This window comes from Parus major, chromosome 1A, assembly GCF_001522545.3.
Source record: "Parus major isolate Abel chromosome 1A, Parus_major1.1, whole genome shotgun sequence".
Lineage (NCBI taxonomy): Eukaryota > Metazoa > Chordata > Aves > Passeriformes > Paridae > Parus > Parus major.
Window position 1 is genome coordinate 47,334,132 of NC_031773.1, and position 23,870 is coordinate 47,358,001.

Here is a 23,870-nt window from a genome sequence, read left to right on the forward strand (position 1 = left end):
TGGAAAACCCACAGGTAGCTTGCAGAGACTATAAATGGACAGACATTGCAGCTAGCTGATATAATTTTTTAGAGTAAGGCAGAAAATTATGGTTTTTTCAATAGGCATTCCAGACAAAAGTGCAGGGTCTTTTCTCAGGAAGTTTGCTGAAATTGCACCACTGGATTAAGCAAATGAATATTTCTTTAACATTTTGAGTGTATCTCTGTTAAAAAAAGAGAAAATAATCAAGGATCCTCTAAAGTCAGTCAAGTCACAAGTCTACTGACAAGCCTTTTGTAAATTAAGAGTAACTACCTGCTGACAATGAAGGCATTCTTTCTTTTGTCTTGAATATGCAAACAAGAAGAGTACCAGAGACCAAAATAAACAGAAAGCAACAAGTTCCACAAAGTGTCAAGTGGAACAGAACAAGGTGAACTAAGGAAATCTATGGAGAAATTTTAAGAACAAGAACAACTTGAACTTTATCACACCATGAATGGAGAGGGATAATCAAGATGAAATGGACTCATTAGCAAGCTTTAGAGGCTCTAGCTGAACACCTTCATGAGCTAGAATGGGGTCATCTAGTAATCAATCTAGTAGCAAATATTTCTAATTTTTGGAAAATGCACTACCTCACAATCATATTCATTTCAGAATTTTACATCTCCATAGGCCACATCACATGATTCACACAAAATCACCCCCAAGGCAAAGTCACCAAATCCCTATCAGCAACCATACATGAACTGAAATTGCTCCTGCTGGCACTAATGTCTTTAAAAAGGACTGAGTGCAGAAATATTGTAAGAAATCCCATGATTTTGTAGATTCAAGATTCTGTGTGCTGCAGCATCTTGCACCATGGCAACATAACTAAAACCATTATCACAAGCTGACTTTTTTATTTCTTTTTTTTTTTAGCAGAAAGGAGAAAAAGTCTTCAGAATCACAAAATGGATTTACAGGGTATTGTGCAATATTTGACAATGCAAGGTAGATAGGATCCTCACTGGCAACAATCTTGCTTATGCTGTAATTTACCCTGGATGTTGTCTACTGTTCCAAAAAATTATTTTTAATCTCAAAATTTTTAAGTGTAAGGGCTTCTTTTATTATGCACCAGTACACTGGGCATTACAGCAGTGCAGATAATCCTGAGACTTCCTCGAAATGAAACTGATACTCAGAAAGGCATAAATACTGCCGGATGAGAAGGGAAAAAAAAAACAAAACAAGAAAAAAGAATAAAAGAAGCGTGCCATCAGCACCGAAGACTAATAAGCACTAGCACTGTTATTTACACAGCTGCTGTCCGCATCACCAGTGGCAGAGGCAGGTCCAGCCCATGCAGGACTGCATGTGCAGGCAGTCACTCATACCCTTATGGATTATCACCGAACCTAATCTGAGGGGATCTTCTGTTTACTCGTGTCATCGGGCAACTTCCCAGCAATTAAGGTCAAGCAAGACTCGAAACCTTCTCACTGCTGCTCCCAGCTACGCGTCTACAGGCGGGGGAGGCTCCAGAAAACCGAGGGACTAAAACCAGCGTGTCACGTCTCGGCTCCTGCCCACCTCTCGTTCCCGCAGCGTTCACTTTTGCCCAGCGCAGGCACCTACACGCTCCGGAGAACGATCCCTGGGAGGCGGGGAGCGATCCCGTGTTGCCGGCTCTTGGCTCGGCCGGCCAGGGAGGCGGAGGGAGGGAGGGACGGGGCGGAGGGAGGGGGCCGGGGCGTGCGGCCTCTCCCCCCGCGGCCAGTCCCGCCGTGACCCGGCGGGTCCCGCCCTCCGAGCCACGGGGCGGGAAGGGGGCGGTGGGGGTAGATAACTGGGGGGCACCGCGCGCTCCCCCACGCTCACCCAGGCGCGCCTCCCGCGGCGGGTTCTCCATCAGCTTCTTCAGCACCAGCGGGAACGCGCCCGCCAGGCCCCGCCGCTCCTGCTGCGCGGCGGCCCCCGCGCTCCCCCCGGCTGCAGTGGGCTCTGATCCTCCCGCCGCCGCCGCCGCCTCCTGGTGCGCGGCGCGGCCGGGCATACTCCCCGCGGGCAGGCGGGCTGTCAGCGGTCACCGGCGGCGCGGGGCTGCGGCGGCGGCGGCTCCCCGGGACCCGGCGACGGCAGCAGCAGCGGCGAAGCGCGGAGCGAACGGCGCAGGCGCGGCCGGCTGACGCCCGGCGCGTGCTTCAGTATTCATGAGCTCCGGGGCCCCGCCCCAGCCCGGCCTCTCCGCGCCCCGGGATTGGCCCGCGCCCTCCGAGGGAGGGGTGGCCCCGCGCAGGCAGGCCCCGCCTTCCCCGCCCTGCCCTCCCCGCGGCCGGCGCGGGCACGCGCCCCCCGCCCGCCAGGGCACGTGCAGGGGCGGGCCCTCAGCCGGTGTCATTAGCATTCGGAGCCCCGCCCCTCCCGCGCCTCCCGCGGGCGCTGCGTCACCGTCAGGAGGGAGGAGGAGGCGGGGGGAGGCAGCGCGCGCGTGGGCGGGCGGCGGAGGAGCGGGGCGCGCGCCCGCCTGCCTGTTCCCGAGGCCCGGCAGTGCCTGAGGGAGCCGCGGCCGAGCGGGGGTCCGTGAGGGCCGTCCCGGCAGCGCAACGTCTGCGAACCCCCTCCCCGCCCTGTCCCGGCGCCAGCGCCGCAGCCCGCCCTTGCGTATCCTCGTTTAGGATCCCGAAATCACCTTTCGCGCGTGCCCTGGATTTAATCTCTCTCCGTCCCACACGATGCCCGCAGCGGCGTGCCCTACATAACATGGGCAGGGAGAGGGACTTCACTGCAGTGCTGGCATGGGCGGGCTGCTGGGGGAAGGGAGGGAAGGCCGCCTTTCCAAACCGTCATGATCACAAGAAATTCTTGTGATTCTCCAAGCGGCCCCCTTACTCTAGCAGCAGGGATGCCATGCTGGGATTTAAGCTTCTGAATACACGAAGGGAGCAAATATTGCCAAGTTCGTTCCCGAAAGCACAGGTGGATACCGAGGAGCCTCTCCTACGGAACGAATAAATTGGCGGAAGTGTTAGATGCTACAGCCACAGGCTTCTCCTGTCAGCAGTGGCTGCTTTTGCCTCGGCAGGATGGGCTGCAGCGAACCGGGAAAGGCAAGGGTGCGCTCCACTGGGATCGGCCCGTCTGCGTCCAACACAGCCGCGGGAGTGAGAGCACAGGCATTCCCATACGTGCCAGCAGAAAAAAAGACATCTTCCTCTCAGGTAGGCACTTGGCCATCTGCTTGGTTGAACCTCCCTGCCATAAACCTCAGATATTTCATTTAACTGGCAAGGCACGATTTTACTTGACCCTTACTAAGAAGCCCTGATGGTTTTTGTGACAAAAAAAAACAGGTCTAAACTCTTCCCCACTCCACCCCACAGGAAAGTGACACAGCGTGGGTGTTTTCCTCCATTGTCTTACTGCAGTGAGGACCAGGGGACATCTCCACCCTACCTGGGCAGATGTGGAACTGGCCTACCCAGCAGCTACTTCTCTTGTGTGGGCTGAGAGGCCCAATCTGCTCCTTCCTTCACCGGGAATGGGTGGGACTCCAATGCAACTCCTGTCCACATGCTGCCCAACGGGAAGCTTGGAAAAGGACACACTGTTAATATAGGCTGGAACGCCGCAGGTTAATGCATCATTTATCAAGGCTGATAAATCCAGTTGCAAGAAGCAGGCAGAGCAGGTCATGCTCTGCTGCCCAGTGTGCTCCAGGGCTGCTACGTGCCCTCCACAGACTCCGGCCGCCTTGCCAAGCTCAGCTGGCAGGAAAAAAAAGGCACATGTGTGAAAGGGAGATGCCACTTCACAGAGGGTAATGAGACACAGATGTCAGACCACACACAACAGAGGCAGCACACACAGCTTGGCAAGGGGCGGCAAGCCCGCAGTGGTGCTTTTGTCTAGGAAACAGCTACTGATAGGTGGTAAATAGAGAACACAACCAAGTGAGATCACAAAGGAGCAGCTTTTAGGCAAGTGGATGCAGCCAAAATGGGGCAGGCTGCAGGCTTCCCATTCAGTTATGCCTCTCATGGTCACTTTGTTCCATTGTTTTCAACGCTGGTGGCCCCCAAGGATGATGCTGTGCCCCTGTACTGTACAACACTCCTTCAAGGAACAGGGTCTGAGCACATCACCCCTGCAGAGCTCAGTGGCAGCTGCTTTGCTGGGTAATGTTTGTAGAAAGGGAGGTTATTAAAACCATTCAGCAGCTTTTACTCCAGGACTTTTCCCTTTAGACTGACCATATTCTTCCTTCCTTCAGCACATTTCCACCTATGCCCTACTGTTCTAAGGTTTGTTTTTCACCCCCATAAGTTGTGACTTTTCTTGGAGAGGATCTAGACTATACAGTGTTAGCTGCTCTTCCCAAAGGCAGGAGGGAGGGAGTTCCTGAGGAACATTCCTGTGGGTTGTCTCACATCACTCTGCTCCAGCATTAGCACTGCCCTGCCAGCTAGGAAGGAGGCTGCCCTGAGAGTTTTTTCTCACTGCCTGGGGGATTAGGTGCTCAGGCAATTGCCAGCATAAAGCAGGCACTGTACCACAAGCTGTACCTTCTTGGTTAAGTTGGGATCTGCCTGGGATTTTTATATTTGCTCTCACTCTACAGCCGAGAAGGAAAAGTGTAGGACAATGAGATGTGAGGAGAGGAATGCAGCAGCCTTGGCTGCTACTGCTGGGTGTCTTGTCAGGGCCAGATGATAAAGAGCAGCCCCATTCTGGGGTACAGCAGGGAGGGAAATGAGCGACAAGCAGCTCACTGCTGGGCACAGGGTGTGAGGGGGAGATGTGTACAGCAAGCCCCAGTGGGAGGTTTGAATAGCAGAATAGAGAATTTCAGAGAGGGGCCTGAGAGTTAGCAAATTCAGATGAGTGCTGTCCAAGTATGGAGACCCAGGAGGAGAGAACTGAGCTCTGTGGAAAGAGGGCCATGATGGGAATGCTGGTCTGGAGAGGGAGGCAGCATAATAAAGACATTTCTGAGGACTATGGGAAGTGATGCAGAGAGGCAGGGTGGTCCTGGAGCTGAGGAAGAAAGCTGCTACAAAACAGCACTCTCAGCTGCCAAACAAGTCACACTGCGTTAAGACTAAATTATTCTCTTTTTGAATCATTGATCTCTACCCCCTACTCTAAACAGATAGGTTTTGCCAACACTCCTCCCTTGGATTAGTTGAATCCACTTGGCTGTTGGAGAGCAGAGATCCAAGAAAAGGAGCCAAACTCAGCTTAGCCACAGTAAGGCTCTGCACCACATGAGCTGCCCTTGGCTGCTGCTGCTTCCTCCCAGAGAGTTCCACTTTCTACCTGGGTACTGTCAGCTGGAAAAACATGCCCTGGTCCACACAAACAGTGGGACTTCATATGGTGTGGTATTTAAACACACCTGTTAGTGGGCAGTCTCATCAAAGAAGAGAGACAGCTCATAGGAGGCAGCAGCAGAGCAATGTGACAAAATGAACCCCTTAGGGATGGGACAGTTCCCCTTGCCTATTTCCCTTTCCCACAGGGAGTTATGCATGAGCCATAGGGCTCACTGTATTACAGCAGGTGTAGGCAGCTGCCTTTTCTGGCATGAACGCTTTACTGCCACAGCAGCAGCCTTTTCTCCCATTGACCCTGGAGTGAGAGCAGGGTCCCTCTTCACACTGTGTGTCTGGCTTTCCTGCTGCCCCTCAACACTTCAAAGCTGCCTAGATGTCCTGGTAGCAACTCCCTAGAGAAGAATGAGGTCTGTGCATGTTTGTTTCTGTGAGCTCAACTCACTCATGCCCAGACATAGGCTTGTTGAGCTGAGGTGTTTCCACACAGCTCCCCAGCCCTCAGCAGCAAACTTTAAAACGCAACAACCAAAAAGCAGCTTGTCAAGGGTGTGTAGCATCCTATCCAAAACCAGACAGTACTCAAGTTTCGTGATGGGTGCTTGGAGCAGACCCAGCATTAGCAAAGCCATCAGTGCAGCATGAGCAAAGTGTTCAGCCCAGCAAAAGCCCAAACTAAATAACCACCTGAGTCCTTTCCATCTGTTTTCTAGGATCCTGCACAAAGACTGAGAAAGCCTAGGAGTACAGAAGTGCTCTTGCAAAGAAAATGCAGCACTTGCTGTGTTCTCTACCAGAGCTTTTCACTGATAAACAATTGCAGCATCAAACAAAGTTTGCACAGAGTCAGCCTGCCCCATGCAGGCTGGGCTCTCTGGACAGTCTGAGTCTGGGAAGAGGCGATATCTGGAGGCTTAGTGGTTATTAACCATAGGACAACAATGAATGGCAATCCTGGAAGCTGCTTTTATGTGACCATGAAGATTTGTGCCCAAGCCTTTTGCATGCACAAATCTTTGAGGGTTTCCAAGAAGTAGCTGAGCACAGAGGTTAAAAGGATCAGGAGCTCAGCACTCTTGATTGATTTTATAATCAATCTAGTGCTGCTGTTTTTCCTCCTAGCTGCACAACGTGCACAGTGCCAGAACTCCCTGTCCGACTTGGACACTTTGGGGAAACACACCCTTGAAGGGCTTGCAGCAAACAAGATCTGCCCCTTTCTCACCTTGCAACTGAAGGAGGGGAAGGAGAAATCAAAACAGAACCCCCAGTACATATTTCCTCAATCCTACCTGTCATCTTGTTGGTCCAGGGCAAGGAATACTCCAGTAGGGACTTCAGGACTTCCGGAAAGTCCAGGGCAGTGGGGCCCCCAGGGGTGCTGCAGCTTGACATGTCCTGTCCTGGGACTGTGCCAGCAGGGCTAGTGGAGGGCCAGGTGTCTGGCCACCAACGTTACACCCCACTCTCCTGGGCGTTGCGAGACGGCCTCGGAGGCACCCGGAGCGTGTTTGCCAAACTACTCTGGCTGAGAAAAAACAAGGAGGAAGGGAAGCAGCCTGGCGGAGATGCAGCTTGCCCGGCTGTCTTCACCTCCCCCTCTCCCACTCTGAAGTGGCCAATTGTGGAAATAGCTTGCAGCCTTGCAGGGCTGGGCTGGGCCGGGCGCCTGGCCAGCGTGGTTTTACAGGGCCTCTCCCAGCCAATCCGGCGGCAAAGAACTGGGCCAGTTATCTAACTTCGCAAAGGCAGCACCCTTTTCCTTCCCAAGGTGTTATAACAAATACATGTATCTGAAGGGGAAAAAAAGCAAGTGTGCGCTGTCAGGGGTACGTGTTGGCTGCAAACACAACAGGAGAAGGATCCTCTGATGAGCTCTTGGGAGGCTCTGAGGAGCACCAAGCTGTGCAGGCTGCTACAGGGAGATACACATGCTGTCTGCATCTGCCTGCTAACTTTTTAGTTATTTGCCATTTTGTTATTTGACATTATTTGTATGTGATGCAACAATTACTGTGTGTCCCTCCTAAGTTAATTATAATAGCACAAGGTTTCTTTCTTATAAAGTGTGCATCATCCCCAAAATATATGATTTTTTGTCTTAAGTGGCACAGAATTTTATCAGAAAGCAAACAGCCTCTTCTCAGAGCAGTGATGTACGGGAAGAGAGTTCATGAACCCTGCAAATACCCTGGTAACAACTGGTTAAGTAAGATCTTGAGCACACAAAGCCCCTCCTCTCCTGTTGGTGAAATTTTTAGCATGGAGAAAAGGACTGGAGATAGGAGGATAAAGGTCTGATCCTCTTTTCAGAACATGGTGTGGGAAGTAGCATCTTATATGTGCTGTGGTCTTTTCTTTTGTTGAGTGTGGTGTTTCAACAGAAGTGCCTTTATTTCTCAGTTTGTTCCTGTCCGTTTTGCCAGTCTCAGCCTTACAGTGCCGGTGTGAGTAGGTAGAAACCAGGTATTCCTACACTGGTCTGTAGGAATATCTCAAGCCACAGCAATTGGACACAGCCCAGCAAATCATGCATGGTGTTTGGTTCCGTAAGGAAATGCATTTGATTTAACCCAGTAGAAACCAAAATGAAAAAATTACCTAGCCAGGCTGGGTGGTTGAGAATTTCAGTTTAGCAGGAGAAGCCTCATGATCTAGGTCCCAATCTAATCAGGCTCAGAAATCACACAACAGTTGGTTTAGTAGATTTTATAACTATGATACAACCTCTTCAGATTTTGAGCTAGTAATAACCATCCATGATGAAGCCATTCAGGGAACAGTCCCATACTAACCCAGGCTGTTACAGTGTTCTCCATCTACCCAAAGCTGGAGCCAGCTGAGTCTGCATATGGTCAGTGCATTCTGGCTCCTGTGAGGAAGAGACATGATCACATGTCTCCTTCCTGGAGCACAGCCTGCCAGCCAGGAGATCCATATCCTTTCCTGAAATCTTCCAGTCCATTCTGGAAGACTGGAGTCACTCAGTCATGCAAGGCATCATTGATGTTTGGGACAACTACTGTCATATATGCCTAGTTTTGCTTCTTATCACAGGATGGCAAGGGAAAGTGACTGGGAGCATGGTAGCTGTCCATTGCCAGGTGCAGCTGGACCCCCTGGTTTTGTCCCAGGCTCAAACTTGTTATGAAAGCTGAACAAACATCTGGCCACATGTCTGGAGGGACCCAAGAACTTCACAGCAGCTGCTGCAGCAACTGGCTGACATTTACTGCTCTGGAAAATGAATACATTCATTCAGAAAAAAAATCATAGAATCATGGAATGGTTTGGGTTGGAAAGTACCTTAAAGATTATCTAAATTGTCACTTAGCCATTTGAATTATTAGCCTGTAATGAAAATCTCTAAAGTTTTTGTCTAGAGATCTGAGTGACGAGATACACATCTCATCTGGTGTTTGCCATGTCCACAAAGTCTCCTACCAACAGTGTCCCTCTTGATTCAGAATCCCTGAACAAGGAGCTCCTGCCCATGAGAAGAGCTTGGGTAACATTATTAGCTGGACACATCAACACCACCCTATCTTCAAGCCTCAGGGAATCAGAAGCTATACTACGGAATATAGTCATAGCAGTGGGGAAAGCAATCTGTCTGCCCCCATGTCCCTGCCATGGAGGGCTGAGCATTTGAGCTGCTTTAGTGAAAGAAATTGAAATGTTTTCTCTGGAAAGATGCAGGCATAGCCACAGATTGCATCATTTGTGCTGGCTGCACAAATGATGTTAGCTGTTGTCAGATCAGGTGTGGTTTTATTGTTTTTGTGATCCTATTTTAGTGGAGGTGCTGCATCACTCAGAAGCCCAGCCAGCCCTTAACAGCACATTTTCTCATAGACTCAACCAGCCATAGTCAACTTATACTGGCACACAAAAAGAGGCATCTAATGTGATGGAAAAGGCCAAACTCCAGGAGCACAAATTTAACTGGCAGAAGCCAGGGCTAACTTCTCTGTATTTTCTGCAGGTCTCTTGCAGCAGCTACTCACACCACCCAGCTGTGCTGGCTGAACCTCTTGGCACATTTGCCCAAGGAGTGCGTTCAGCAGTCCTGAGGGGAGGATTGTGGGTACTTCAACATTTGCCTTACTCTCCTTCCTTTTAAAATTTTTTTGGAAAGAATTGGGTTTTTTTAAGCAACCAATTCTTGTACCTTCCTTCCCCTGACCCCTTTGTCTTCCTGCAGTGCTCAGGTGCTTCTGCTGGTACCAAAGCATGCAAATGTCTCTTTTAAAACCTCTAATTCTATTCCAGTCTCTAATGGGACCTCTCTAGAGAGGTGTGCCATTGGGCCCAAAGTGAACTGTAGAGCAATACTACTGAGGTGTTACTCATATGTACAGCCTTGCTGGCAGTTTGAGACCTTGAAGAATCTTTTCACACATTCAGAATATATTCTGATACAAACCTGCTCATTACAAGGAGCTGGGTAAGGGAGTTCCCTGTGCACGCCTCCAAGTTGCCATCTTTGCCTTAGCTCCAGGAGTATTCCCTCAACTCCTCCACAGGGCCACTTTCACAGAGCTTTTCCCCTATTTCTGCTCCTGTCAGTGTCTTGCAGCCGTCCTCAGACCCAAAACAAGAGCCAGTGGCACAGTTGTGTGCCTCCTCAGTCAGAAACTCCTGCAGATTATTGCTGTGGGTCTTGTCTTTGGTGGCGGCATCTAGCTGATCATCAATTTATGAGGCCACCACTGCAAAAGGGAATTCAGTTGTTTCTCAGGTGTGTCTCAAAGCACAGCTGATGGGGAATCCAGCAGCAGCAATGACATTTGACCTAAGAAAGGCATTAGTGATTATTATTACTAATTGCTGTTATCTCAGCTTCCTCCAATAAGGTGAAAGTTTGGCTTGGTAATCTAATGGAATGTCTCCTCTTATAAAATAAATTTATTTTGGTCTGATTTTCTAAGGACACAAAAATACTGTCTCATAACAGTATTATGTATCCATCCATCATCCATCCATCCATCCACCCTCAGAGCATGCTACCCACCTTGGCAAAGGGATAAACACATTTAAATATCTTATTCTGTTTGAAAGATAAGCTAGGAAGAGGAGAGTCAAATTAATGTTTCCCCAAAGATGAAACCTGCTGTTATGTATTCTATATGATCTGGGGCCCATTGGCAGTGACAAAGGACAGGCAGAAAACAGCTGTACTGAAGGGCCTTTGTGGTGACATACAAGATGACACTCCCCTGAAGTGAATCTGGGAGAAAGGATAAAAATGTGTAGAAGCCTCTATAAGATTTGCAAAATCTGCTGTTCATGAAGCAAGAGTATTTTCCTTTTTTTCTCCATTTCTTTCAGTCACCCAAGACCATTCACACTGGCAGCACAGCCATTATTTGGAAATTTCTGTACCTCCTCACATGAGACTTTTCTGTTGCACAAATCAAGCCTACTCCTCAAAGTCTGTGTGGAGGCTCCAGGCCCACTCGCAGGGTTTGATTCTCACACCAAACCCAGCTTGGTAAGTAGTTTCCTCTTTCTTTTATCCAAGCAAAGCGTTTGCCAGAGGTCAATCACTGCCTCTTTACAGACATCCGTCCAATTTTTTGTTTATCTGCTAGTTCTTAGGACAATTGTACATTCCCCTTACAGCTTCCAGACTTAACTATTTACTTGTATGGTGCACTGGGCTTGGCAGGGAATTTTTCTCACCTTGGCAGAGGCCTGCAGACTGAGTTTCACCATGGCTATTCTGAAAGGACACTTGCACCACATCCCGGAAACTTGTGTTTTTCTGAGTTGAGATGCTGCTAGTGCTAACAGACCTCCATGGAGCTGCAGGGATACCCAGAACGGCAGCAGCAGGGAAGGCTGTGGCCAGACCACTGGGGTGTCAGCATCCACAGCAGATTACTTTAGTAAAGGAGGTCAGAGAAGGAGTGATGAAGCCAGCACGGGAGGGTGGACAGCTGATGGAAAGCGGGACTAGGGCTCGGTCCTTTGGATCCATTTGGTGCCTGCAACATGGGCATGCAACTCTTTGGGTACTTTTGATGGTAGTAATATGTGACATAGATGCAGACTTGATGAGGCCTCACTCCTCAGAGCTCCCTTCCTACCTCTGAAAGGGCTTCCTTCCCCCGCAGTGTATGGCATGCATACATGTGCCTATGTATGTGTACATATGTGCCTGCTTGCCTCCCTGTGTGGAGAAGCAGTGCTGGGACCTCCCAGCCAAGCAGTGAACTTGGTGGAAGTGCCTGCACCTCCTGCCCCAGGCAAAAGAATTTCTAAAAACTAATTCCCCAAAATGAGTGCCAAAAAGTTAATGAGCTTTGCTTCCCCACCACCCCCGCCAAGACATCTCCCCCTTTGTGGGGTGCTCACATGGCAGCTGGGCTCACCACAGCTCTGCTTCTCTGCACGTGGCCTTCCCTTGTGAGGTGCCATTTGCCAGAGAACTAGGTGCTGGGCAGGGAGAAAACGTGAAAAAGGGTCTTGGGGTCACCAGAAGTTGTACTGTCCTGGGCAGGAAGGACATCTAGAGCTGCTTTTTTGCATTTCCCTGCTCTGAAAACACTCTGGCAGCCTGGACAGAGACAGCTTTGGGAGCTCTTGGAACAAGCCTTGGCAGGAGGCAGAGTCCAGGAGGTGCCAAGAACAGCAATAAACCAGGGGGCTGAAAGCAGGATGGGGAAATCCAAGGCCAGTGATGTTGGACCACAGGAGATCATTGGGTGGGACAGCAAGAGACACATTCCTGTGGCTGCTTCCCTCTCACAACCAAGGCTGTCTGTAAGGACCTGAGCTGTCTGTCAGCCATCTCTTCCTACTCACACCTGCTAAGAACAACATGGTCCCCAGCAAGACCAGGAATCCTGCAGCACAAGAGGTCTGAGCTTGATGGAAAGATACAGGAGTCAGCTGAGCCTGGGGAAGGCATGTGGGCTGAAAGAAAACAAATGACCCTTAAAAAAGCTTGGATAGTTTGGCTGCTACTGATACCCCAGAGCAAAGACATGAATGGTCTTGAAAGGAGAAGCTCCAGACTGCCTAGAGCTTCTTTTGAAACACTGCCACTGTATTGAATCCCCACCACAGCTCCCAGGGGCAATGCCCAGCTGTGTTGCAGTTATTCTCAAGCAATTTTGCTGAGGAGAACTGAGGCCATCTCAGTCCCATGGAAGCAGGACTTTCCCTCTCTGTCTCAGAACTTTGCTGGGGTACAGATGAGGGCACGTGTCTTGGTATTTGATTAGCAAAACTATGCAGCTCTTCATCCTTCTCAACCATCTGCCTGGAGGGCTGCAGCGCTATTGGTAGCCCCCAGCTAAGGCAGACGTAGGAAATCCACTGAGAACAAAGGAAATATGCCAAAGAGCACCTCCAGAGCCAAGTGTTTTTCCAGTTCAAAGCAAGCAAATCTACTCTGGCATCTAAGTTTAGAGACTTCCATCCCACCCCTGGGTAAATGTCATTTTTTTGAGGATTAATCCAGATGGTTATGCATGACCCTATTTACTGGGTCTCTGCTATGTCTGTGGCTCCTAAGGCTTTCTCTGCTTTCCTAAGGCTAGTTTTCTGGGGCACAGACATAAGATAAACTGAAGAGACAAGCATCCCTGAAAGGGGCAATCTTGGGAGCTGCCAGGGACAGGACTGTTGCAGTGGGAAATGAGTCAACTGGAGCTGTCATCTGGTTTGGTCCCTGCTCTTGTCTTTGCTGCACCTGGATCTGTTTTCAGGTAACACCACTCCTGTCCCAGCAGCACCAGGACACATTGCTCTTGTCTGGAGGGTGAACCACAGAGAAACAGGAGGTGACAATCAATCTGGAAAGGGAGAGGGGTTATGTGGAATGGACGGATCCTGTCCTGTCCACTCCCATCCTGGAGAGAAAAGAATGAGGCTGAATGAGACATGGCTCAGCTCCAGACCAGAGCTGCAGCTTTCCAGGAAGCCTCAAGAGCTGTGTGTCCACAGGACCTCTACCCAAAACCATCCCATAGCACCCAACCAAGTCTGCTCAGTGCCTTCCTCCACCACATATCAAACAGCTGTGTGCTTCAGCTGGCGTGCCCACAGCCTTTCCTCCTCCACTTCCCTCCAACCAGTCACTCCCATCCAGGCCTCTTTTACTGTTTAGCTTGTTGCTTTCTGCCCCAGTTTTTCCCCCCAGTTGCCCTACATGGTTACATCCTCTGTGCCCAGCCAGTGACCAACACACCTCCCCAGCTCATGCATGTGCACAGGACACAACACAACATGACCCTTATTCCTGGTTGCAATTGCAGCAGCAAACACAATGAGGATGACAGCATTTATATCATCTGCTGTCACTGCCCAGATATGTTTCTCTATAGTGTGGTGGGCAGACTCACTTACAGGATTGCTTTTGATTCTCATCTGCAGCAAACTCCCTCTGCCAGGCTGCTGTGTGATGGTATTAATCATATTCAATATGAAGCCTTCCTCCCACCTCTCAGGGGTTTCTACCCTGCTCCTCTCAATCTTCCATAGAGCCTGGATTTTTCCTGGCTGACCTGGGTCTCTCTCTGCATTGTCTTTGTATCTGCTGAAGCTCCTAGGAAGATCTGATTACTGAAATCAACACTCCTTTTCTTCCTCTCCAAAATGCAAGTTTATTTCAGTGAAGAAGCACCAGTTTACAGCTGAGGCTCAAACCTGCAAGGAAAATAGGTGTTTTTCCCCTGATGCTTTGTCTGTCTCACAATTTGACAATTTTGGTTTCAGTTGTACTGGAAAAGCTACCCTCAACTCTTGCCAGCATGGCCTCAACAATCTTTGGAATGTAAAACTAATGTCTCTCACATTTTATGCACTCAACCGATGCCCCTTGGAAGTGCACACGGCTCCTCATTCCCCGTGCACTATAAGAATGTGTTCAGGCCTCTTCTTTGACCAGAAGGACATGAGTTCTTATGTCTGTATGAAGGCACATAAAGGAGATGTTGGACAAATCCTGTCTCTTCAGGCCTCACTAGATACGACCTTCTGGTCACTACCAGTTTATACAGCAGTAACAGGGCTTATCCCTGGGACCCCCCTATCTTCACCGCATCTCCAGTTTTGATTTTACCAAGAATGTGGGTTAATCTGCATCATGATGGATTCCAAAAATAAAGAAGCTGGGTTTATTAATAAATGTTTTCACACTGACCTCTTCCCCCAATGCAGTTTCCTTACATAGCATCCTCTCCAGGAGGAAAGCAAGTGCACAGATGCTTCCCACAGCCCAAGCTGTCTGCGACTCGGTGGGTAGGGCTAAGGACATGTTCCCTAGCAGGGTGCACACTGCCAGGCAAAAGAACTGGCCAACCCAGTTGAACAGAGCAGCCTACACAGATCTACAGCAGCCTTCATCTCTAGATGAAGGTGTTTACAAGACCCGATTACTGGAGCTTTCAAAACACAGGTTACCCAAACACCTGAAACTATGTGTTAATTCAGAGCATATGGATTCTTGGCACTCAAGGGAAAGAAAAACGTCTTAAATACACCTAAAGGTCACAAGAACTGTGTGTCTGATGAAGAACTCCATCAGCTGTTGATACACATATAGACAATTTTCCACTCAGCAAGAAGAGCTGCTGATTATACTTAAAGATGGGAGAAAGCCACAGTGGTCCAATGCTTGACGTGCTCCCTTTGCTTCCCTCCTCACAGCAGGGAAATCCAAAAACAAGATAAAATCCTTTTCAGGTTATTTGAAAAACACAAACACACTTGGATCAGGAGAGGGTTTAAAGTGCACACTTTTATTTTCTATTACAAAGGCTAAAATAAGCAAGTTTGGTTTTTCTTTCTTTATTTAAGAACAAAAACAAAAATGTTGTTAAAACATCTACATAATTATCCTGATACTAGACCTTATGAAAGATACTAAGTTCTTTTTTAATAGTAAAGCGTGGTATTCTTATATTAATACAAAGACATATTAAAGGACTCAAAATCATTACTACCCAGCTCAGAACTGCAGCATCCCCTTGCAATCTTTTCCTTTCACTTGCTAAAACCCATCCATTTTTGACATACAGTTTTCCTACAAGCTAAGTAGGGTAATTTTTGGTGGTTTTTTGTTTGTTTTTTAATTATCATTATTTTTTTACTTCTCCCTGTAAAGGCCAGGTTAACTCCAATGTCGGTGTCACCTAAATTCCTTCCCCTACCAAAGAATTTGGGAAAAGATTTTCACTAAGCCCTTCAGCATTTAATAAATTTCTGTTCTGTGTGAATGTCTGTAGTTATTTTACAGGATATGAGATTTTCTTCTAATGTTATAAAATTAAAACATCACTTTCTTTGTTAATAACCCTCAAATTTGGTTCTGTGCTGCAGAATTTCCTTCTTCTTCTCTTACACAAATAAAGAAGAGAGAGTTATCACAGGGTCTTGTGAACCCACCACTGAAGCAGCCCCTACAACTTGTGATTTATCTGCTGTAGAACTGCGAGCACTGAGCATCTCTGCTGAGAGCACATAATATGCTGAAGAAAACCCTCTTGGCTTGATAAAGCAAGCCTGGGAAGTCAGTGTGAAACTTCCTGCCTTTCACAGTGTCCCTTTGAATAATATAAGCAAAGCCTTATATTAAAACTTTGCTCACTAGTTAGCAGTATAATACTCTCTCACTGAGGTGGAACTGCAAGGGCATCCTAAAGGGTTTCAAAAATGTGAATAGAGAAACCTGTCCCATCTCAGAGTTTATACCTATCTATACAAAACCCTCCCCTCTTTTATTATTTCCCTTTCCCTATCCCAAATAAAAGGCTTCATATTTAAACTGGAGATGCTGCGTTTCCTGGCCTGAGTCCTTTTCCTTTACCATCATTTTAAAGATTCCTTCGATACCACACACATATAATATTATATAGAGCGATATATTTAATACCTGTGTATATATGCTTCATGGGAGGGGTCACATATATACACACTAAAACAAGTCTGGTGACGAAGTACTGCAACACCACAGACCAGGTTATCATATCAGGTAAAACAAAGAGACACTTGATGCAACCCCCGTGACCTTGGGCCTACCTCACCTCATCTCACTCTCACCCTCTCCCCACCTCAGCCCCAGCCTGAACCTCTGAAGCCCCACTGAGAAGCTCAGCTCTCATTGCAGAGAGGGGGACAGGGGACAGTAACCCACTCTATAACCTACACAAGTCATTCATTGCATGAGAAATCACGGCTCAGCGAACGCTAGAGTCACACTAGAGATGCAGGTTTGTTTTAAAAATAAAAAACACATTCCAGTGTTCCCCAATCCAGATTTCTTTCCTTGGCGTCTCTGCCCAAGGAAAGCAGAACAAGATTACCCAGGAGCTGATGCCTGTCTCCTCCCACCTCTGAAGTTGACTGCTTGAGCACAAGGATGATCAGAAGGTACCATAGCTACCACAAAGAACAAAGGAGAAAATACAGCACCTGACCACTCAGAAACTGCCATGTCTGATATTGCTCACAGCAAACCAGAGACTACCATCCATATTTCAAAGGAGAGGAAAAAAGCTCAGCAGAAAAGTGGTTAAGTTGCCCAGGAAAGAGGCTGAGTCAACATCCCCAGAGGTATTTAAAAATACATGTAGATGTGGCACTTTGGGACATGGTTTAGTCTGGGACTTGGCAGTGCCAGGTTAACAGTTGGGCTTGATGATCTTTGAGGTCTTTTTAAACTTAATGATTCTAAGTGCAGAGGCGCTTTCAGTCTACTTAGAGCACACCATGTCTCTGGAAAGATTCCAGACCAGAATCCAGGGCCCTCTGCTCCATAATTGGACCCTAACTATCCCAGTGGAACTGAAGCACCCTCCTGAAGGCTGGTTTAGAAAGGTGACAGCTGTCCCACACCATCTCCACATCTCCTGATTTTCACATCCCATCTCTCCTGAAGCTCTGAGCCCCAAGGATATGGGAGCAGAGAGGAATGGGAGGATGCAGCAATGCCAAAGCACAAGAGTTCATGGCCAGATTGTATTTACCATGGATACAGTCCTATCAGCCCCAAGGGCTCTGAGACTGCTGTCCTGGGAGACTCTGTATGAAAAAGACATCCCTGACAAAGGCTGGGAGGGGGATGTGTTTGTGTTTGAGTGGATGGTGCCATCCATGCATGCAAAACTGCAGAGCACAGCTGGACTGCAGGAGAGATGGAGAGGGAAGCTCAGGTCAGGGGACATGTTTACTGCTTACAGGATGAGACTGCCAGAAAGGACAAAGCTGGCATTCAGAGCAGTACTGCTTCTCACTGCTGCCACTTATAAAAGCAAAACTCCTGTCCCAGAGTTCAGCATTACTGGTTGCCTCATCAAAGCACACATCAGGCAGCACAGACACAGGCCACTGCTCTCCACCACTGTCCCTGCTCTGGGTCACATCCTGGTTGCACTGTGCTCCCTGCCCTGGCTCTGAGGAGGAGGGGGCTGGACCTCTGGTACTGGTAAGTGCTTCCAGCTGGATTCTCATTAGCTAAACATTGCCCATGCTGCGCAATGGTGTCCTTTTAAATGGGTCCCCACCCAGTTCTTCTGGCAGTGCAGGGAAAAATGCAGCTCTAAGTAAAAAGAAACACATGCCATTTAAAGAGCAAGAAAGAACAACATTAGCTCCCTCCCTCTCTTCAGGACACAAAGCAACACAGAAACACAGGCTCCTTTTGATGACCACCTCCCTCCTGACTGATACTGTTGTGTGGACTTCAGTGACATGCACTGTGTCACAGACTCCACTACACATCCTAGATGGGTTCTGTTTTACTTGCACCAATCACACCAGCCAAAAAACCAAACCCAAACTATCTGCCCTGAATACCTGCCACACACCGAAAAAGACATCTAATGAGAAGTCACCAACTTGCTTTCTGAACACAGTCAGCTGGAGTTTGAAGTCACCTACAACCCAGTTCCCGCTGCTGCAAGCAGTTTCATTACTTTGCTGTGTTTACTTTGCACTCCTTATACCACGCAGCTGTTATCCTCCTCACCAACAGCTGATGTCTCAGGGCAATATAGACAGCTGGAGTATAAGCCTAGATGTTTTAAGCTAAATCTAGTGGTTTTCCTTCTTTGCACCACAATTCCCATTTCTTCTGGTACCAAACTCCCAGAAGAACAGGAAGGCTGCAGCAGAGTAAGTGGGGCTTAGTCTGCAGCACTGAGGAAAGGAACATATGAAATTCATGGTCACCTATTCACCAGATTTCATAAAATCATAGAATGGCCTGGGCTGCAAGGGACCTTAAGATCATCTAGTTTCAATCCCCCTGTCATTTAGAAGGACACCTTCTAAATATTCCAGTAGGCCACATTGTTCAGAGCTCTATCCAACCTGTCCTTGAACAGTTCTAGGGATGGGGCATCCACAACTTTTTGTTCCTCTCTCTCAGCTTTGTCCTCCACACCTCTGCAGTCATACTCTGAATTGAAAGACGGAAGAATGACACAAGGAGAAATTCTCTGATTTGCAGCCCAGTATAGACTGAATTAATTCCTTTGAATGAAGGACAGTAAAAACAAAAAGATGAAGTGGAAGGAGAATTTGGGGGAAAGAAGAGAGAAAAGATGGATCACAAACTCAGTGAGCATGGCGTCGCTGGCCAACGAGAATCAAATTCACAAATTCATTCACTAATAAATCATCATCTCATAATCTTAAAACAAAAGGAAAGAAAAAGTTCTCTTTGCGAGACAGAGATCTCGCTCTCCCTGCTACTGCCACTCAGAAAACCCACCCCGTGTTTCTGCTGCTGACAGACTCCTCCCAGCTCATACTATACGTCATCCCGCAATAGGAAGTTGTATTTCCCGAAGTCGTCATCCCTGGGGCAGAGCAGCATGTCCTTGCGAGCTTTGGCCAATTTCTGTTTCAGCACTTCCCTCCGGTCTAGCCACTCTGTCAGCTCATCCTGCCCATGGGCATAGCGACACTCCTCTCCCTCAGGACAGGTCTTGTTCTTCTGGAACCTGCCAGCACAAGGAGCACAGTCAGGTGGGCACCCCAGTACAGGGGTTTGAGCTCCCTGTCTGGGATACTTGATCAGGACTCACTGAAACATGCTGTGAACTCTCCTTTTTAAGGGTGAGCTGATTCTCCTACAAACCCGTGTGCAAGTGGGAAAGACATCAAGGCTGGGAAAAAAACAGAGCAGCGAAAAGAGCAGTGGCTACAAGGGGATTTAGTCAAGAGCACAAAAAAATGTGAGCTGGAACTGGACCAGCAGGGATGGGAGAAAATCAATGCACAACAGAGGAAATGCCAGGTAACCAGCATGAAAGACAAGAATCTTTTTGCTAGCCAAAGCGGCATTTTTAAACATCACAAGCTTTCTGAAGGCACCTTAATGTGCTGATTCAGAGGGTGTTAGACATTCAAACCATTTAATAAGGCACCTGGGATTCCCCCAAGCACTGGGTCAAAGAGACTGTTCAGCAGCCTGGGAGCTGAAAGCGTCCTGGCTATGAAGGGCACAGGTGCAGACAGGAAGCTCTCCTTTTCTAAAGACACATGCTCAGTATTTTTACCCCACAGTATTGTGGCTGAGCACCTCTGTGATCCAAGACACCCTCACTGTCACCCAAACCTGTCATCTCATCCCACTCCTCCTCCATGCAGAAGTCTCTGAGATCTCTGATGAGGATGAGGGGGGATGACAGAGGCCCTGGGCCTGTTACCCCGTCCCTGCAGCAGTGGCACAGGAGGGAGATGAGAAAGTGGTACCTCTCGCAGAGCCGGAATTCACCCATGGGGAAGCGGTAGCTCCAGCAGCTGGAGTCACTGTCTGAGGTGAAGACCTTCTCCTTGTGCTTCTCCGACTGGATGTGCTGCTGCCATTGCTTCTTGCTGTTGCTGTTTTTCCCACAGAGCCAGCAGTGGTAGCCCATCTAACCGGTGCAGACAGGGAAAAGGGCCAGTCAGTGCAATGACATTCATATCAATTGGCCTTCCCTGTGCTGGCATTGCCTCTTCCCCTCTCCTTCCAGAGCATCCTGGAAGCTCCACTCAGTCTATGACTGACCCACGCTTCTCTGCCATATCATCTTTAGGGAATTGTGCTGACACTAAAGGGGAACAGAGGAAATGCTCTGTCACAGTTTATCTATGGCTCCAACAGGCTTAGGGAACTGGACAGCTCAGTTTATTGAAATGGTCCCCCTGCCCCTGCTGATGGCCCCAGTGGGGTCTCACCACAAGGTACCTGGGTTCACAGGCAATGCAGAACTCTTCAGCAGCACAGAACCTTACACCAGTACCACCTCTGGCATAAGGAGACACATTTGCCTCTAGTTTTCCAAGGCTTCTGTGCCAGCTCTTCTCCAAGCTTCTCCCTCTTCTGACAGGCCTGCAATGGTTTTGCCAGCTTGCCCAGGAGCAGGCAGGAGGCCTGGAGAGAGGCTGAGCCCACGCAAAAGGGAACCTAAGGTAGACTCTAATGAGTGAGGATTAACAGAAAAGCCATTGTAGAGCCCTGCTGACCCCAGGTCGATCTCTTCCCACTTCAGCTATGCTGCCCCTATTGTGCTGCTCCAAGCTGTCCATTTAGCCTACGTTAATACAGGTTCTATTCCACTAGAGGAATGCAGTCCCTGCGAGCCACACCTAGAGCACAGGAGAGAGGCCGGCTGGCAGCACTGAGGAGGAGGAGGAGGAGGAGGAGGAATGAGGGACAAGAGATCAGCTTATTACCATGATGTCCGCATAGTCAGTGGGCATCTGGATCTGTTTCTCCCCTTCTCGCGAGGTGAGTGGTGTTCCCTCTCCAGGCTTCCCAGGATTGTGTTTCTTTAGCCACATGTCATAGGTCTGCTGCATATCTAGTACTGCACAAAGGCGACACATGAAGCCACTCAGACAACCTCCCACCCAGTGCACAAGCTATGAGAAAAGGACAAATGTGGGGGAAGCCCTTCCCTTCCCTTGCTTGTGCAACAGCACCAGACTGAAGGCCTGTGCCCCCTGTCGCCTCCTCAGTTAAGATCCCTGGGGAGAGCCAAATTCACACCACACCACCTGGCATCGGGGGGTGTCTTCTATCAGACAAGGGGCAACTGTGACAACAGCCACACAAACTTTTCAGAAAGGTGGCAAAGTGCCGCAAGACCTCCTTGGAATTCACCCCACAAGATAATTCTCCAACAGGCCTGATTCTTCTTCTGATGACCTCAGAAGATATCTCATCCAGCCAGGAAGCTAAGGCAGGGCTCGCTTCTGATCCATCTCTTCCCTCTGAGCCCAAGCTTCACCCTCAGCACTAGAGAGGGAGAGCCCCTAAGCAAGCTGGTCACAGGAGGCACTGCAGAGGGGAGGAAGACCTAATGATAGCTCGCTCCAAGTTCAAAACCTGCCCAGAGAACTGAAATGTATCACATGGTGTTTGATTTAAAAGTCATTCAGCATACTTCTGGGAAGGCAAAATTGAGGTGGAAGCTTTAACTAGACATCTGCTGCTGCAAGATCAGCTCCTGAGAGAAGCTATAGAAACATAAATGTTTGCAGACATCAATATGATGCTCTAAGTGTGATGCATTAGTGATTTACTCCTTGCTAAATGGGTAATTGAGGATCTTGAGGCAACTGGGGATAATGAATGCAAATTCCTCCAAATTGAGATCACACTGTCATTTGGAGATTCACCTTTGTGCTTGAGCTAACACACCCAGATTGGTATGATGTGCTTTAAAGGCCCCAGCAATGATATGCTTTCAACTACAACAAATAACAGTTTGGCTCAGCACAGAGAAAGACCCTCCACAGAACCATATGAATCAAAAAAACTCAGGGCAGGCCTGAAATCCTTCAGGCTTTCCAGCAGCTCCAACAGAAGTAGGTGAGCACCTGGACAACTGGCCCTTTTTTCCCCAGCTTCCCGTTGATCTGAATAAACAAGGATTTCTGTCCAGGATATGGGCAGCCCCCCAACTATTGCCCAAAACGTAAGCCTGCAGAATTAAGTACAGATAAGTTCCTCCACATAAGTTCCTCCACAAGGGCACCACCCAACGATGTTCTCATTCAGAATCTTAACTCCACCCCTTTGAATACAATGCCATGAGCAGGGAGTGCCACAGCCCAGACCAAGAGATATGAGCAGATATGAGTAAGATAGCCAAGGCAGATAGAAGACAGACAAGAAAGATACAGGAGCAGCTACAGGCCAGGACTGGTGCTTTGGCAGAGCTCCACACAGAACCAAGCCTGGGACATCACAGGCAACTGTAGGGGCAGGAGAGGGTGGATTCAAAAGTGATGCAGAAAGAGAGGCCAGCAGTGAAGCAATGTAAGACATAAAACTATTGTGCACTAGTCCCACAGCAAGGGGCTCAAGAGATACACGCACATTTAAGAAAAGAGCAGCTGTAGACAGACCTGACCCATAATCCCACCTAAACTCAAGGCAGCAGCCTTTTTCAGCTCCATCTCTGTTGTCAAGAATATGTCTTAACAGACCCTCCAGATGCCCAAATGTCCTCTTCCCTCTCCCCAAACTCTTTGGCTCACATTTCGCCCACTCACTTTTATTTTCCTTCATGAAGGTCCACATGTCTCTCTCCTCAGGGCTGTGGGCAAAGGAGCAGTTGCCTACATACTGGCATTTCCTGCCATTCTGTGCATGGATACACAACTGTTAAAAGACAGAGAGAAAAATTTAGCATCTCTACAATCAGTCCTTGCTAGAGGGGAAAGTGGGTTTGATAACCAGCTGGGACATTAAATTGCACAGGAGAGGTAGCAAACAGGACACTTTATATATCATTAACTCATGATTCTTCTCCTCAGTCTCCTGATGACATAAACACACAGTCAGTTCACCAGCTGTTGCCATTTCCGTAGGTGACTGGGAGCAGGTACAGGGCAACAGCAGGGAGCATCCTGGATTGACCCAATAATGTCTGCTGGTGATCAAGCTGCTGGTCCCCAAAGGTGACTCATTCTCCAGCCATCTCTGAGTGGGTGAAGAGAGGTCTCACAGATTCCTTAGACCACAGTGGTGCACACACAGCTACCAACAGCATCATTGCCAGAGAAAATGAGATGCTTTCTAAACATCCTATTTACTAATCATCTCTCCCCCTGTCCTGGCATAAAAAGCAGGACCTACCATAGGGTAGGGGAAGGAGTTTTCTCCTTTCAGGGAAAAAGAAAAGGAGAGGGAGAAAGAAACTCTCTATCACTACATTTGGGCCTGGTGTTGGAGGCTGGATATCTGCAATTTTCCTCACAGCATGTGGTTTTTAGCTGAGATCTTAGTTTTGCTTTCAAAACCCATTGTGAGCAAGTTTCATAATCCAAAGCGGCACAGTCACAGTGAAGGAAGGGATAGGCTTCTCCTAAGCATCTCGCCTCTCACCCACATTGAGAAACCCTGACCTAAGGGGAGTCTTAAATTTCATTCCCTAACCCTGTGCCAGCAGAGATGCTTTAACAGTTCTTGTTACACCTTAGCAGCACTGGAAACTCCCATTTGTGTGTAGAGTGGTTTAAATGGGTGCTGCTCCTTCTTCTGCTCCATCTTTTTGCTGGAAGTGTTTTGCTGCCATCAGTCTGGCCTTACCTCCCATCTCAGCCAGCATGTGC

At 48.5% G+C, this 23,870-nt stretch overlaps 2 protein-coding genes across 15 annotated transcripts in view; both read right to left on the minus strand.

Annotated features, from left to right (window-relative positions):
* Window positions 1–6,902, minus strand: part of TEF (TEF transcription factor, PAR bZIP family member) — a 31,183-nt gene extending 24,281 nt beyond the window's left edge. For 2 of the 5 annotated variants that reach the window (XM_015628179.3, XM_015628180.3), the window contains exon 1: window positions 1,852–2,048. In XM_015628179.3, coding sequence (XP_015483665.1) covers window positions 1,852–2,026 — 175 coding nt within the window. In that variant the 5' untranslated portion in view covers window positions 2,027–2,048. Of the gene's footprint in view, window positions 1–1,851; window positions 2,058–6,595 lie in introns of those variants that run through there. The other 3 variants (XM_033514377.1, XM_033514378.1, XM_015628181.3) reach the window with 3 other exon arrangements.
* Window positions 6,903–15,028: 8,126 nt separating this feature from the next.
* Window positions 15,029–23,870, minus strand: part of ZC3H7B (zinc finger CCCH-type containing 7B) — a 49,653-nt gene continuing 40,811 nt past the window's right edge. For 9 of the 10 annotated variants that reach the window (XM_015628124.3, XM_015628119.3, XM_015628116.3 and 6 more), the window contains 4 exons: window positions 22,809–22,917; window positions 20,982–21,115; window positions 20,016–20,179; window positions 15,029–19,261 (listed from right to left, as the gene is read on the minus strand). In XM_015628124.3, coding sequence (XP_015483610.1) covers window positions 19,069–19,261; window positions 20,016–20,179; window positions 20,982–21,115; window positions 22,809–22,917 — 600 coding nt within the window. In that variant the 3' untranslated portion in view covers window positions 15,029–19,068. The other variant, XM_033514375.1, reaches the window with a different exon arrangement.